The sequence below is a fragment of the Crassostrea angulata genome, chromosome 10, assembly GCF_025612915.1.
Source record: "Crassostrea angulata isolate pt1a10 chromosome 10, ASM2561291v2, whole genome shotgun sequence".
In the NCBI taxonomy this organism is placed as follows: domain Eukaryota; kingdom Metazoa; phylum Mollusca; class Bivalvia; order Ostreida; family Ostreidae; genus Magallana; species Magallana angulata.
This window is the reverse complement of record NC_069120.1, coordinates 15,140,697-15,157,486: the sequence shown is the minus strand read 5'-3', so window position 1 is coordinate 15,157,486 and position 16,790 is coordinate 15,140,697. Positions and strand designations below refer to the sequence as shown.

The window sequence follows — 16,790 nt, the reverse complement described above, 5'->3', positions numbered from 1 at the left end:
TTACATATATTGTTTAGTTGTTCAAGTATTTTGTTTTGATATTGTTCTTTTAACTTGTTCTTTTAAAATTTGTGACAGATATTCAAAGAATTGATATTTAATTTTTGTAGCAATGAAGACAGTTTTATTTGCCAAGATACTTTAGAAGACAATTTTTTGTCTTCTTTGAATGCAGATGTTACTAAGTAATTATTATAATCATTTTTGTATTCCATATCTTCCAGTCTCTTATAAAATTTGAACATATTCTTAATACATAGATAATACAGAGGAAATTGTCCTAATTCACATAAAACAGCAAGATTTGATGCCTTTCTGTGTACACCCAAGATGTCTTTAAAAATAAGGTGTTGTGTTTTTTCAAATGTAAGTTGTTCTGAAGACATTAAATCACATTTGAAGTCGGATATCCATATTTCAGACCCATAAGTCATTATTGGCAACATAATTTCCACGGAGAAATTAATATTTGGAGGAAAATTTGTTTTCAAAGCATAATATGCCTTTTTGCGCGTTCTGATAGTTGTTCGGCTGCAAATTTCATTTTTCCATCTGATGTAAACACAACACCAAGATATTTATATTCATTTGTTATGTTAATCGTTTGATGTTTGTAATAAAATCCGTACAAAGTTTCATCAACTGTTCTACCATTGAAAATCATAATATTTGATTTTTCCATATTGACACACAGTTTCCACTCAGAACAATATTTTCCAAGAACATCTAAGCAGTTTTGTAAACCAACTGGTTTTATAGTGAAATGGTTGTATACCTTTGTACTGTTTTCGTCATAATCGATGCAATGAGGAATGGGTTGGACAGGTGCCCTGGGATCATTCCCAACTTCTTTTTTTTTAAGTTGATCAATGTTATCATTTCAGAATCTTTTATCAGTAGCTGCCACTTCCCTATAGATATTTCTTAGACAACTATACCAGTAAATTACAAACATTTACCTATGGCATTAAATCATGAAAATCAAGAGGTCTATTGCGTGTCCTGTCCAATCTGTTCGTCAAGCATGTTGCTGGTAAAATTACTGGACACATATTGTTTGTTCAAATCATGACCGTACATGTAAGTAGCATGGGCGGTGGATCACACCAAAAAGAGGAAGATTCAATTCTACGAAGAAATTATAAGAAAACTCTCACTGAAAAAAATGTGACTGGCCAAGTTTTCGAATTTATATATAAATTGAGGGGAACAGATTTTAAAGAATGGAGACTATAGTATGTGAATTTACTACAGAAACCAGTTATTACTAAGAAATTTTATATTTATTCATATTATAGTTCGTGGAGGGGAACATGGTGGGGCTGAAATTAGAAATTAGGGTTCCAGTTTTACATAAAAATGTCAAAAATGTTTGAAAGCAGAATAAGCCATGGTTCACGTGCGCTTATTACTGTCATAAAAAACCCACCATATAGTATTATAACACTATATATAGTTGCACAATGTATATGTACATGTAATCCCGAATTCCGTGGGATTAACAGAAAGGGGAGGATGTTGTCCTTTACAAAAATTTAGATTATTGATAATCAAAATTTGTACATGACAACTATTATCCTATTTCCCGGAATGTCCGTAAAGATTTTCCCGGCAACATCCAGTCAAGAGAGGTTTGTACGAAAGCCGAATAGGGCCACATAAAAAAATATTTTAATCTCGTAATTACGAGAAAAGATCTCGTTATTACGAGTTAATTATCTCGTTATTACGAGAAAAGATCTCGTTATTACGAGTTAGTTATCTCGTAATTACGAGAAAAGATCTCGTAATTACGAGAAAAGATCTCGTTATTACGAGATAATTTTCTCGTTATTAAGAGAAAAGATCTCGTTATTACGAGATAATTTTCTCGTTATTACGAGTTAATTTTCTCGTTATTACGATCGTTATTACGAGAAAAGATCTATATAAAATGGTGCGTTTCTGAAAAAGAATTCGACTGGATCACACTTTAAGTCTATCTTTTTCATTCAAGAAACGTTGATTCAATTTTGATCAATATTTAAAAATACCAACGATCATTATTCATAAATTTTTACATATCAAAATGATTGGATTTGACATCTGGTATTAATAAAAGGAAAGAACTTTATGTAATTTTTCTATTCAACTTATATATATATTACAATCCCACTCCGAAGTAAATACCAGGTAGTCCCATAGTCGTAAAAACACAGTTTTATTAGTTACAGATCACTTTAATGACTATATAATTTCAGTCATGGATATGGATACACAGGATTTACCCGAATTTGTGTTTTATATGTTCATACACAACCTACATGTATATTGAAAATAATTGATTTTATATAAACATTTTGGAGTCTGAAAAAAAATAACACGTATCCTTCTTAATTATTGACATATAGTTCAATGAATTTTTTAATCAATTTGCTTTGCTAATTCTTCTGAAATTTCTTTAAACCTGCTTGGTCCGATATTATATCAAATTATGCGTTTTAAACGATGATCACATGTGCTAAGTAAGTGTATATTAATAGACATTGCAGTAGTTCATACACTTTATATAAAAAGAATAGAATAATGAAACGCGCCATTTCAAAAACAGATCTTTTCTCGTAATTACGAGATAATTAACTCGTAATAACGAGATCTTTTCTCGTAATAACGAGATCTTTTCTCGTAATTACGAGATATTTTCTCGTAATTACGAGATAAATAACTCATAATAACGAGATCTTTTCTCGTAATTACGAGATCTTTTCTCGTTATTACGAGATAATTAACTCGTAATAACGAGATAATTAACTCGTAATTACGAGATCTTTTCTCGTTATTACGAGATCTTTTCTCGTAATAACGAGATAATTAACTCGTAATAACGAGATCTTTTCTCGTAATAACGAGATAATTAACTCGTAATAACGAGATCTTTTCTCGTAATTACGAGATAAAAATATTTTTTTAAGTGGCCCTATTCGTCTTTCGTAGGTTTGGGACGATTATCGACAATAAAATTAGCACCATCAATAAGGACCACTGAATAACTCGATCGACACTCGGCTGTACCCGATCAACACTCGGGTGGTAGCCCTCAATTTGGTAAAAGTAACCGAGGAAAGTCCAATCAGCGTGTCAACATTTATTACGGATCTGACAGTAATTTTGATACAGATCGGTGATATCGGGACGGCTTTCCGATTCCGACTAATGTACAAAAGAATTTCAACAGTATATAAAACAAAAATTATGTAACATGTGTAAAACGATAAATGAATAATAGCTCAGACCATGACACCTGAGTTAATCCCTAAGTTAATTCCCTTTGAAGTATATGATGCCTGTAAATGTTTTTAGCAATATAAAAGATGGCAAGTGAGGAAATTCAAGTATCTAAAACTGTAAGACTTTTGACGTTTTTACTATCATAAATTTAGATGAACGAGTAAATGCGATTAACCAACATCTGAACCTAACAAACGCTTTTTCCAAACAATAGCCATATTCAAACCCTGAGAAAGTATTTTGATTAAAATCGCGCTATTTAGAAGAAAAACAGAAGAAACAGAAGTAAAATCTTTGACACGATAACCTGTCCTTTACAAAAATTTAGATTATTGATAATCAAAATTTGTGCATGACAATGTACTCCACGTAATTGAAAGTTAGATACACCTTGTTTTGTTCTGGTTATTATCATAGTACAGGGAACACTTTATCGCAGAAACAAATACCTTCGCTATGGATTGTCAAAAATAAATATGATAGCAAGCTAGTCACCAATTCTCAATATATTTCTACACGGATATAGCTAGGTGTAAAATGCAAAAATACTCTTAAAAACCAGTTGTTTTGAGTGACCGTTGCCATTGTAACCGAGGGTAAAGATGGAAAAAATGCAAATTATATCTTCTTTGAAGCCATATGATAAGGTTTTGCACACGTATATCATCTATCAGAGACTTAAGACAGCATTTGGTATATTGTAAATTCTCATTTTCTAAAAGACAAGTGAAAAGCTGTCGATGTGACAGCAAACCGGGTTTTCTTTAGTGAATTGTATCCATAATCGATGTCAACACTGAATTGATAATCACTACCTACTGTATCCAGTGAAATGAAGTACCCATATGCAATATTTGGCCAAAAAATGACTCAGTTCAAAAGTTTTTCATAAGGTTTTCATAAATTATCAGAAATCAAATTCTAGCATTATGCACACCTCTGATATATGTACAATTGATCTGCAAAAGAAAAATGTCCTATCTTGAAAACTGTAGGAGGAGTTATCCGTACATTAAGGGTACTTTATATGCAATATTTTGTCCAAAAATGACAAAGTCTAAACGCTGGTATTTTTTTTTTTCATAAATTATCAGAAATCAAAATCATAGCAATATGCACACCTCTGATATATGTACAATTGATCGGTAGAGTTCTGGACTGGCGTGTCAGAGGACCTGGATTCAACCCCAGCAGAGGCAATAAGTGTCTCTGTTACATATGCAACAGAGATGTGTTGTTGCTATGAAAATTATTAAACATCAAATAATCACACAAAAACTCTTACTTTTTGAAAAGTCCATAGCCTTAAAAAATATCAAAAATTCCCTTTTTTCTGCTTGTTACTATAGCAACAGTTCTTAATTTTCATTTTTAATTCTTTATATTGCACAATCTTAATAGTGCTTAAAAATTCAAGATCTGCATTTTAATTTTAAATTAAAGAAATCATATTTTGAAATTTCTATTTAGTTACCATGGAAAATATAAAGAAAAACAATTTCTTAATATATTTTAACCAGGAAACCCCATTAAATTGTTTGCATTACTCACAATATGTTCTCAAAGTTTTGACATCTTAACTCTTTTTTGTCATGGCAACGAAACCACGCAGCAACAAATAAATGGTGTAAGGCTTTTTTACTTATCAACTTCTATCAAATTGTAATGTATGAAGAAAATCAGTGATTATGCGTAGCCTATACGAATTTTGATTCTTACAAAAGATTGATCTTTAAAATACTTTTGACAGAAGATACTGTTGCTTGGTTGAGCGGTTGGCCCACGGGACTTGTTAAATTCGGTGTATATACGGGTAAATCTGTTGTGGACAGTGAAAAACAATTTACATTTGTGAACGATTTAAAACTGCAGGTTGAGACCATCGCCCTAATGCACGTGTTTTTATTTCTCTTTAAAATAAAGGGTCAATATATATTGTAAAGCAAAATATGTACATGTATATTCGCGCATAAAGTAAAGAAGTATGTTTGTAACTCTACTTTTTAAATTTGGAGATTGATACCTCAGTTAATCAAAAAACATTTAGAACCATTTTAACAAGAGCTTGAGCTTTGGGTAGTTGTGTCAAACAACGGGACGTAGGCCTGTCTATTTCATTGCTTGCCTCTCAGCCAATGTTCTGTGAAATCAACAAGAGTTGTTTAGCTTTTGAACCAAGACTACGCAATCTGTGTATATTTCACTTGAAATCAGCGTCATTCAAACTTGTTTTGACGCAAGAAATAGATAGTTACAATGTACGTTCTATCGAAAGTCCAAGGTCTTGTTGAATTGGTTCTAATTATTAAAAAACAAGTGAAAAGCTGTCAATGTGACAGCAAACAGGGTTTTCTTTTATGTGAACTGAATCCATAAATCCATTTCCACCCGTATCCAGTGAAATGGAGTACCCTGTATGCAACATTTTGCCAAAAAATGACTAAGTTCAAAAGCTTGTATTTTTTTCATAAATAATCAGAAATCAATATCCTAGCAATACGCACACCTCTGATATATGTAAAATTAATCTGCAAAAAAACAACTTCCTATCTTGAAAACTGTAGGAGGAGTTATCCGGACAATGAGGGTACCCTATATGCAATATTTTGCCAAAAAATGACTAAGTTCAAAAGCTGATATTTTTTGGATAAATTATCGGAAATCAAAATTCTAGCAATATGCATACCTCTAATATAAGTACAATTGATCTGCAAAAGAACATCTTACTATCTTGAAAACTGTAGGAGGAGTTATCCGTACAATTAGGGTACCCTATATGCAATATTTTGCCAAAAAATGACTAAGTTCAAAAGCTTGTATTTTTTCAATAAATTATCGGAAATCAAAATCCTAGCAATATGCACACCTCTGATATATGTACAATTGATCTGCAAAAGAACAACTTCCTATCTTGAGAACTGTAGGAGGAGATATCCGTACAATGAGAGTACCCTATATGCAATATTTTGCCAAAAAATGACTAAGTTCAAAAGCTTGTATTTTTTCGATAAATTATCAGAAATCAAAATTCTAGCAATATGCACACCTCTAATATAAGTACAATTGATCTGCAAAAAAAACAACTTACTATCTTGAGAACTGTAGGAGGAGTTATCCGGACAATGAGGGTACCCTATATGCAATATTTTGCCAAAAAATGACTATGTTCAAAAGCTGATATTTTTTGGATAAATCATCGGAAATCAAAATTCTAGCAATACGCACACCTCTGATATAAGTACAATTGATCTGCAAAAAAACAACTTACTATCTTGAAAACTGTAGGAGGAGTTATCCGGACAATGAGGGTACCCTATATGCAATATTTTGCCAAAAAATGACTATGTTCAAAAGCTGATATTTTTTGGATAAATTATCGGAAATCAAAATTCTAGCAATATGTATACCTCTAATATAAGTACAATTGATCTGCAAAAGAACATCTTACTATCTTGAAAACTGTAGGAGGAGTTATCCGTACAATGAGGGTACCCTATATGCAATATTTTGCCAAAAAATGACTAAGTTCAATAGCTGGTATTTTTTCGATAAATTATCAGAAATCAAAATCCTAGCAATATGCACACCTCTAATATAAGTACAATTGATCTGCAAAAAAAACAACTTACTATCTTGAGAACTGTAGGAGGAGTTATCCGGACAATGAGGGTACCCTATATGCAATATTTTGCCAAAAAATGACTATGTTCAAAAGCTGATATTTTTTGGATAAATCATCGGAAATCAAAATTCTAGCAATGCGCACACCTCTGATATAAGTACAATTGATCTTCAAAAAAACAACTTACTATCTTGAAAACTGTAGGAGGAGTTATCCGGACAATGAGGGTACCCTATATGCAATATTTTGCCAAAAAATGACTATGTTCAAAAGCTGATATTTTTTGGATAAATTATCGGAAATCAAAATTCTAGCAATATGTATACCTCTAATATAAGTACAATTGATCTGCAAAAGAACATCTTACTATCTTGAAAACTGTAGGAGGAGTTATCCGTACAATGAGGGTACCCTATATGCAATATTTTGCCAAAAAATGACTAAGTTCAATAGCTGGTATTTTTTCGATAAATTATCAGAAATCAAAATCCTAGCAATATGCACACCTCTAATATAAGTACAATTGATCTGCAAAAAAACATCTTCCTATCTTGAAAACTGTAGGAGGAGTTATCCGTACAATGAGGGTACCCTTTTGGCAGCCGCCCACCCGCCATTTTCACCATTTCAATAACCGGATTTTTCCGTTGGAAAACCCGGTTAAAAACAAACACAATTTCTTGTGAACCTTGCTTACTTATGGTATTCCGATGGGGCCACTTCGACCAAGCTTGTACCAGTTGCACTCAAAGGTCAAAGGCGACATTATCTGAAATAAATTCTGTTATGGCTAAAAACAAATTTCTTTTCTATTACTGAAAATTGATATATAAGTATTATATTCAAATTCGCAAGGTAAATGACACTACATCCCATCAAAAAAATGGCCTCGTGCAAAAGAATCATACCAGTATGGTGACATTTCTCTTTTATTTATGCGCATTGGAACAAAAAAAAAATGCCAATTAATTTTTAGGTTTTTTTTAACTATAAATCATAAAATGCACATTTCAGTTAATAGTTAATTTTTTTTAAAATTATTTTACAAAAACATTAAAAAAATCTTTAATAAAATACATATAGTGTCCCTATCATCATTTTAATATTTGATAAGTATATGTTTTGTGGTCTTCTATTGAAAATTGGAATAAACCGTGGGTGTATAGAGCCACCTTAACAAGAGCTTGGACTTTGGGTAGTTGTGCCAAACAGCAATGTGACGTACGTACATGTAGGCCTGTCTATTTTATTGCTAGGCACTCAGCCATGACTCTTTGAAATCAACAAAAGTTGTTTGGCTTTGGATCTAAGACTAAGCAATTTGTGCGTATTTTGCTTGAAACCGCGTCATTTTTATCTTGTTTTGACGCAAGAAATAGATAGCTAAGTCCAACCGAAAGTCCAAGGTCTTGTTAAAATGGTTCTATAAGGACACCACTCGCTTGCTTCAGGGGAAAGTGGTAGTCTTTTCTTCTATCGCCCACCCTTACGATACGGGTTTCAGTCAATATTCATAGACTATCGTCAGATATTTTTTTCAGACTTGTTCGTTAAAATGACAAGAATATACAAAAGGATGCATTTGAGTCCATGCCTTATCTATTGAATCTCAGTTGTGAGGAAATACGTTCGCATGGCATTACTAGTATATGAATAGAACAGAATAAATTGAACTCGAAAAACATTGTCAACCTTTGCTACGCGTCGGTTGACAATGGTTTTCTCGGGGTGTCAATTTCAACTGTTACCCTCCCAAACAGGCACCTTAATCTTAGAGAAATTTTACTGTTTTTATATAGAAATGACGTGAATTCTACGGCGAACCGTACGCGCATATAACAATTCGTTGTATTACCCGTTGCCAAGTGTGTTGCTAACGCCGAGGGTAATAGATTGATTTATCAACTGCGTCTAAACCAATCATATTTCAGTATTTAACACGACATTATAATAATAGAATTTGTCCCATGTTTGGTTGAAGAGAAACGTGCCGGTTTTTTGCATGATATTTGAATATTAAAATCAATCAAAAAAAACCCCATAAATGTATATGTTTTTGTTCCTGAAATTCTTTTTGCAACAAAACACTAGCAAGAACAGGAACTGTCCAGCTTTGTTGTCACAAGACTAAACTGATCGGAAAAGAAAACATAAAATAAAACCTATTTTCATATTTTCTTGTAATGTAAACAATGATATGGCAACATGATAAAACAGTATTAAATGATATTAATATATTCATGCATATCATATTAGGAAACATTTCACAATTAATGCGAAATTTAATTCTAGCACGATTAAATATGACATTAGAACTATTAATTAATTAAGTCATATAATCATATTAGAGATGTCTATTAGAGCACTCTCCTTCTTGAATAGTTTCTAGGGAAAGACAAAAGTAGCGCACGTACAAAAATCAAAATCATCCTTTCACAACTTAATACTTTGATTCGCCATTCTTAGTAAGGCGTACCACAAGTATTCATATGAAAAATATTGGCTTACAAGGTAGGTATAAATATTAATCATTTTAATCACTGTAATCTTACAGCTGTCTTTTATAAAGACGAATGACAAATGATTAGCATAAATACAAGGGTAAATGCATCTTAGTAATGCCAAGGCATTTAAAGAAGATTTATGATCCGTGCACCTGTTCAATACAGTAGATGCCCATAGTGTGTCGTTCACCTCCCGTTAGATCACAAATCCCATAGTCATACACAAAATGCGCTAATCGATTCATTGTAGAGGCCAAAAGGACAACACACCATAGTGAATATTGACTAGAAACAAAATCTTGGTTGTTTAAATCGTAGTAAAACTCAACTATTCACTGATGGTAGATTTCCGCACGGAATCTCGTCCCTTGGACTTTTTTGGCCTGCCATCTGGAATCACAATATCCGGGAAATGACTTTTCCCTCCTGGTTCTGACCCATGCATTAACCAAGTCATAACGAACTCTTTGGAAGGCATACCCCTTGGAAGGGTATTCATCAAAGCCGGTGGTTGCCGGCGATCTGGGTGAATATTGTCAGATCCACGTAACTTCCGACCGTCTCTTGTAAATGAATTTTTTGAGAATGATTTCCTAACGGCACTTGGGGAGTGTTGTCCAGTTTGATAATTATTGTAAAACAATAGGTCACTCTTTTTGTCCTTTTTGAAATGAATAGCACATGGTGAGGCGCGAACCTCTGGAAGAATCTGGGCAGAGTCCGTCCTAACGGAATTGGCTCGCGCAACCTTATCTATGGCGTCTTCCGGCAAGTCAAACCCGTCACTACTGGTATCCATATTTCTGGAATAAAAGAAGAAAACAACGGTCATTTATACTTAGTAGACGAAACACTTGATGTCCATTGCCCTTATCTTACCTCCAGCATTTGTGGAACCATTAAAAATTCATACCGTTTCAAGAGTTGTGTACAAGAATGTGACACGGGCCATAAATCGTATCAGATTAGGTATTGACGATGTTCGATATCGGTGTTTGAGTTTACAATGACTTTCTCTTCAATAATTTATGGGGATGATATCCTTTCCGAAAATTTCTCACAGCACTGACCAAATTCAAAAATACTTGTTGGCTTTTGAAATAAACGCCCGGGTGCTTTTAAAGCAAACATACAATTAGATGGAAAAATAGAGAAAGTGAATCAAATTTTAAAGAATAAAATGTCTTTATGTTTCCCAATTATAAGAAATCTCTCTTGGAGGAAATTTCATAAATAGCCTTTGTAAAACTAATGCAATCGCAAAGATTCAATCCCTGCAAAATGAATTTTCAAAGTAACATACACAAATATACACAAATAAACATATAATCTTAACAAATGCATTATATAGATGGAAAAAATTAAATCCTGCCATGAACAAATATAAATCGCAAACACGGAAATTATGTCTTTGTTTGACCAAACTTTCACGGAGAACAAGAGGTTTTTTATACTTTGGTTTACCGGGTTTTTCTGTTACGTCCCACAATAATCCCCATTCAACAAAAGATGCAATGACTGATGGTAAAAACGCTTACCTGGATTCGCGCGGCGTTATGCGCGCAGAAAGCAAACAGAAGTTGCATTTTCGCCTCATAGCTGTCATTTCACAGAATGATTCATAAGAATTTCATAAATGTTCCGACAACTTTCAAACTGTTCGAAGCGAACACCAACATGATATCCTATCATAAAGTGAAAAGGAGGCCAGTCACAACGCAGTTATGTTTATATGAATAGTGTGATAAATTACTCCAGTGCTTTTAGAACATGGTCTGACTAAATTTTCTGATTTTGTCCAAACGGTGAGATGAGATTAGGCCGATTTCCGAACAATGGAGAATGGATAGTGGAAGCACTGAATGTTTCCCTAAGCAATATATTAGAAAGCGACTTTCATATTAACTTAATATCCTCTTTCAAAGACTTACAAAACTTGAAAAATCTAACAGCAATATTTACAGTCGAATTTAAACGGCGTTATCTACTAAAATAACAGGACCACTAGCAATTATTTAGAATTGGCGATCAAGCCCGTTGCACATTAAAGAGATATAAAATACAAATGGTTAGGTACATGACATGTCGATTGTTTATTCACGGATAAGATTTTTATGTCGATCTTCATCTATTTGATTAAGGATCAAACGTGATAGGCTGGCACTCAAAGACATTTTTAATTTATTTCTCCCTTCAATTGCTTAAAACACAAGACACATTTCAATTCTGTGACATATGGTACGCTGCCGTAGCTGCGCCGTGAAAAATCCTAAATCTCTAAAGAAACCCTGACACTAAGAACTGGTTAAATCCTCAATAACATTTAATAATATCCAAGTTCGTGCAGCAGCCCTTTGGTTTAAATGTTTACTTTTCCGAAAAAAAACCAAGAAAAGAATGTTCCTTTAGATGATCGTTTCATGCATCAAAAAGGGTGATCGATATTAGTGAAATTAGTACAGTGAAGTATTACAAACTGCCACAACTATGCCATCGAGTACAAGTAAGACCATGATAAACACTTGTTCAGTCGTTAACACCATTGAAAATAAGGAACTCTTTCTAATGACACACGGGGAATATCCACAAAACTTCCAACATAAATTCACCAGGCAAGGAAGCCACTAAGATGCAAACCTCCAAACAACGCACTTGGATAGAGAATGTTCTAACATGCAAAAAGAGAACAGAACAACCTGTGTATATGTTAAACAATATCGCATTACTCGATAAAGATTTTGCCCAAATAAAAATGAACCTCTGTGTACATACTTCATCAAAGGAAACAATTTCCCTCAAACAAAGGATTTCTGCTCTGAGTGGTATATGTACTGTAAACCAAACAAAGATTCATTGTCCCGGTCTGTTATTGCAATAAGGTGTGGAGTTTTGTCTACGTGTTTCTTTCGCGAAAACCGAGCTCCGGGATTCCTATTAAATGCACAACAAAAGAACAATGGCAACATGGGATTTTCCTAATGGCCAAACATGGATCTACATTGTTCCGGTTACAAGCCAACCCCATCAGACGAGACATGACATATACTAGAATTCGATACTTTGAATTAATGCACGCAACTGAGGCTCACGTTATTAAAAGGCCCAAGAATGCAAATGATAATTGTCTGAGATTTCGATGAGTCTTCACATGATCTCAAGGATAGAGAAAGGTTTGTTTTAAGTCTTTGATCAGAGAAAGATGGACGAACAAAAATGAAAGAGATTCCCTACCTGAGGGGCACGGAACTGCCCGAGACGACGAGACTGTCCATGGTTGCTCCGAATCGAGCGGACCTTTTCGTCACCCGCAAACAATGTGACTGTTTGGAACTTAACTCAATGCATAACTATTCGATATCAAAATATACACAGGTTTTAAAAAAGAACATGTCTATTGAATGTGGTCGCTGATTAAATGATCGAATTATCTTTACATTACAACCCAAAGATAAACATTTTGGCACAGTTTGCCGTATAAAAAACCGGAATTAAAATGGATGTTTTCGTAAAGCATTTTAATTCAAGTGTTTGGGTCACTTTAATTTTTGTTTAAACCCTGCTACAAAGTCACTAATCTATGAATTTAATATTGTAATTCCGACAAAGGTTGACTTTAATTACACTGCAAGGTGCTAACAAAATTCACAATGTTACACAACCCATGTCAAGTTTGGGTAAATAAAAATAAAGAATAGACCTTTCAAAATCTTTATGAACATCACACAAAGACAAAATGGTTAATTACTTATTTTCGTTGAAATGTAAAAAAATAAGTACATGGCGGAGAAGTGTACTTAGTGGAATTCGATAGACTGAGAGTCAGTGAATTAATATTGACCGACAACAGCAAAAACAAAGCTTCCAGTAATCCAGCTGATCACTCTGTTTTTATATACATGTAGGTTTTGTTTCTATACATTTTCAATACTTCATTTATTCTGTCAAATTTTGTACCTTTACCATATATAGACGTATGGTTCATTTCCCGCAATGAAAATAGTTAAAGTATATATATCTATCGAGTATACATGAATATCGTTAATAATTATTGGAAAATTTGTGTGCGTTGCTTTGATGGTTGCCATTTGTGTTAAAATACAATAGTCTCTCTCTCTCTCTCTCTCTCTCTCTCTCTCTCTCTCTCTCTCTCTCTCTCTCTCTCTCTCTCTCTAAAAGGCATATTTGTTAATATCTTATTTGAAAAAGCACATATTTAGTTCATGAATCATAATATACTGCATATTTGAAATATGGTGACTGCCCCGGCTTTACTTGCCTGTCATCTGTGATTGGATCAACTCGTTTCTTTATAACTGTAAAATGACGTCCAGAGCGTTCTATTTTCTTTTCACTGAACCTGATATCAATTCTATTAATCCCAATCAGTGGAAATATGTCCGTCAGCTCCGACACAAGTGCTGGAGAAAACATCATCCCACCCCCGTTAATTTGGGGTAGGCTTGTTTTTTCTCGATGAGTTAATTCTCGCCTGGCAGACATGGACACACTTTTCAACGTACAATAAAATTGGAGATGGAATTAAATTAAAGTAAAAAACAGTTTTCGTGATTCCCCATCATTGAAACTTCCCTTGGCTACAAGGTTAGGGTAGAGAAATAAGAACGGCGTACTGCACTCCCGTAATACCTCGTTCTTCTAAGCTTTGCAACAAAGCATTTGGTAAAAAGGCCACGTTACACAACTAATCCGATTATAATTCACACAAATTCTCACTGTGCTTTCACCAAAACTAGTATTAAGAAACGGACCCTCACGAGCACGCCTGTTTTACTGAAATCGATGTGTTTTGACTGAAATCAGTAAAAAGCATCCTTCACTCCATACAATTTTCAATGAATTGATACCCATCCAATCGAGCGCATGTAGAGCATACTGCAGCGCTATAAACTGAGACCATTTGATACCATCTTATTAAAGGGCTCCATGCATCCATATAATCATTTAGTTACTCTGCTAATCGACCACCTCCAATATTAAGCATAACGATCACCCAGCAATTCAGACGGGTACTTAATGTACCTCATTCAAACCAAGAGTACTTCATTCTTTTCTTTTAGGCGGATATTCGATTTCGTCCTATACACAAGGTGCATCTATGTCAATGCATTGGTATTTGTAACAGAAAACCAAAGTTTCCAGAAGGTTAAACACAGAACTCGACAACTTTAAGCACACCCGTTATGTCGTATTGAGGTTTCTTTTGATGACTTACCATCCATGAAATGGTTGTGCATTTTACGTTGTCTTAAGGTGTTCCTTTGGAAAAAAAATCATTGGGCATGTCATTGTCTCTTTTTAAAAGAGGTTCACGGGTGTAAAGGGAAAACAAATTTACAGTAACGATAAGTAAGCAGACGCGTGCATACGTGATGAGGATTAAATTTCTTGTGTATTGCTGTAAACACGATTGAAATCTATTAGGTACACAATGGTGCTGAGAAGACACGACACGACAAATCTCAGGGATCTCAGAGAGAGAGAGAGAGAGAGAGAGAGAGAGAGAGAGAGAGAGAGAGAGAGAGAGAGAGAGAGAGAGAGAGAGAGAGAGAGAGAGAGAGAGAGATTTTGGACGCTTAACAAATAACCAATCGACCATCATTTTACATGTAAATACATTAAAATTAATTGAGAATACGTTAATTAAATTATTCAAAAGTATATTTGTCTTAACATAATTATAGAAAATAGCGTCATGGAGATAATTTGTTAGCAGTCCGTCGTCTATAGTGACAAGATGACTTGAGCCGATGACTCGTGTGTGTTTGTCCTTTTTGTTACAGTAAAATTTCACAGATCGATGGCACATTGATCTCTCGTGTTTACTTAAAATATCACTTTTGTAAACACCATCGGTAACCAATTAATTTAATAAATTAGCAACTCGAAATCATTTTGTAACATTGCACTTATTTGCGCTTCTTCAACATATTGAGTATAACGATGAGTTTAGCTAATAGCTGAGTACAAGATGATATTAACTTAAAGCAAATATAAAAAAAAACAAAAAACTTATTCTGATATTTTAAAGCATGTTTTCCCCTCGATAATTGTGTTCAATAGAAAGAGAAGGGAAAAATTGAACAAGTTTTTATTGCTGTTGAAATTGATTACCTGAAAGAATATTTCCATACATTTCCTTTCACTGTGCAAACAGCTTAATGATGCGTGCCATTCTTTATAGAAATTGTAAATGAATTTTGAATTTGTGCCTTGCACCGTTATTGAAATCGTAAATCTCATTGTTCTTTCAAAGACAGCTTGTTTTTGTTCTCTGTAATGTTGTTGTCCAAAATAAATTCTATCGAAGAATAAATAAAATGTGATGAGTTAGTGCGTGTCTTTTATATGTTGATAATAATGTTGTGACCCGTCTATATAAATATTGAATTCATTTCTCAAAACTTTTCCCTAAAGCATTTCTCCCATTACCTGCAGGTCTGTAGCTCTACGGGAAAATTCCGGTGGACATGTCGTTGAGCCGACCTGCAGCCATTTTTTCACTACCCCTACCCCATCCGAAAAACACAATGGAATCTCACGTTCCCATTTAAAGACAGTATTAATGCTGTTTGGTGGACTAGATAGGGCTAAGTGGATATAACATATGGCCCGAACACATTTATTAAAGTGGTCTGATATGACCTTGAACTTTGACCTAGAAGTTTTGTTCAAAATCATTGCATAATTTGTACCCAAAGGTGCAATCTTTGGGTGAAGTATAAGTCAGATTTGGTCAAAGGGAGAGAGTATAGGTTATATGATCCGGACAAGGAGCCTGCTATGCACCTTAACCTTGTGTTAGACTTTTAAACTCCAAGGGGAGGAGAACAGACGTACCGAAAAAGAGATTCTGACTGAAGGACGGGCGGATGGACAGACTGGTCACAATATGACACCTGCAAACGGGTCCTTGATATTCAAATAATTCAAACTTCTTAAATTTCCTACTTATAATTTGGTGGGGGTGAATGGATCCTGCCCGTTGAGTTTAAAAATTATGATATATTTCTGTTGATCTATTGCCAAACAAGTGGAGTAGCCAGCAACCACCTACGATCCTTCCGTGGAGCCCTCTTGCTAGAAACCCGTACTAAAAACCTGAAGGGTCTATTAGAATTGACACTTTTTCGTGTATAAATATAGTCTGTAGAAATTTTGTGTCATAGTTTCAAAGAAGAGCCCTTGAAAAGCTCAGACTAAGGGAACTTGTCGAATAGTTGTTTTCTTTTAAGATACAATCTCAATTTAGAAATATGTACTAAGTACATATTTCATAAAGACCCGATAGCAAAACAATTAATTCCAATGAATTTGAAAATTTCATAGAGAGAGAGAGAGAGAGAGAGAGAGAGAGAGAGAGAGAGAGAGAGAGAGAG

At 34.1% G+C, this 16,790-nt stretch overlaps 1 protein-coding gene across 1 annotated transcript; it reads right to left on the bottom strand.

Moving 5' to 3' along the window:
* Positions 1-9,051: 9,051 nt before the first annotated feature.
* Positions 9,052-14,594, bottom strand: LOC128166409 (uncharacterized). The gene is made up of 2 exons (XM_052831559.1): positions 13,670-14,594; positions 9,052-10,196 (listed from the first exon to the last, which is right to left on the bottom strand). Exons 1-2 carry the CDS (start codon positions 13,891-13,893, stop codon positions 9,722-9,724), a joined length of 699 nt encoding a protein of 232 aa, XP_052687519.1. The 5' UTR covers positions 13,894-14,594; the 3' UTR covers positions 9,052-9,721.
* Positions 14,595-16,790: the final 2,196 nt, after the last annotated feature.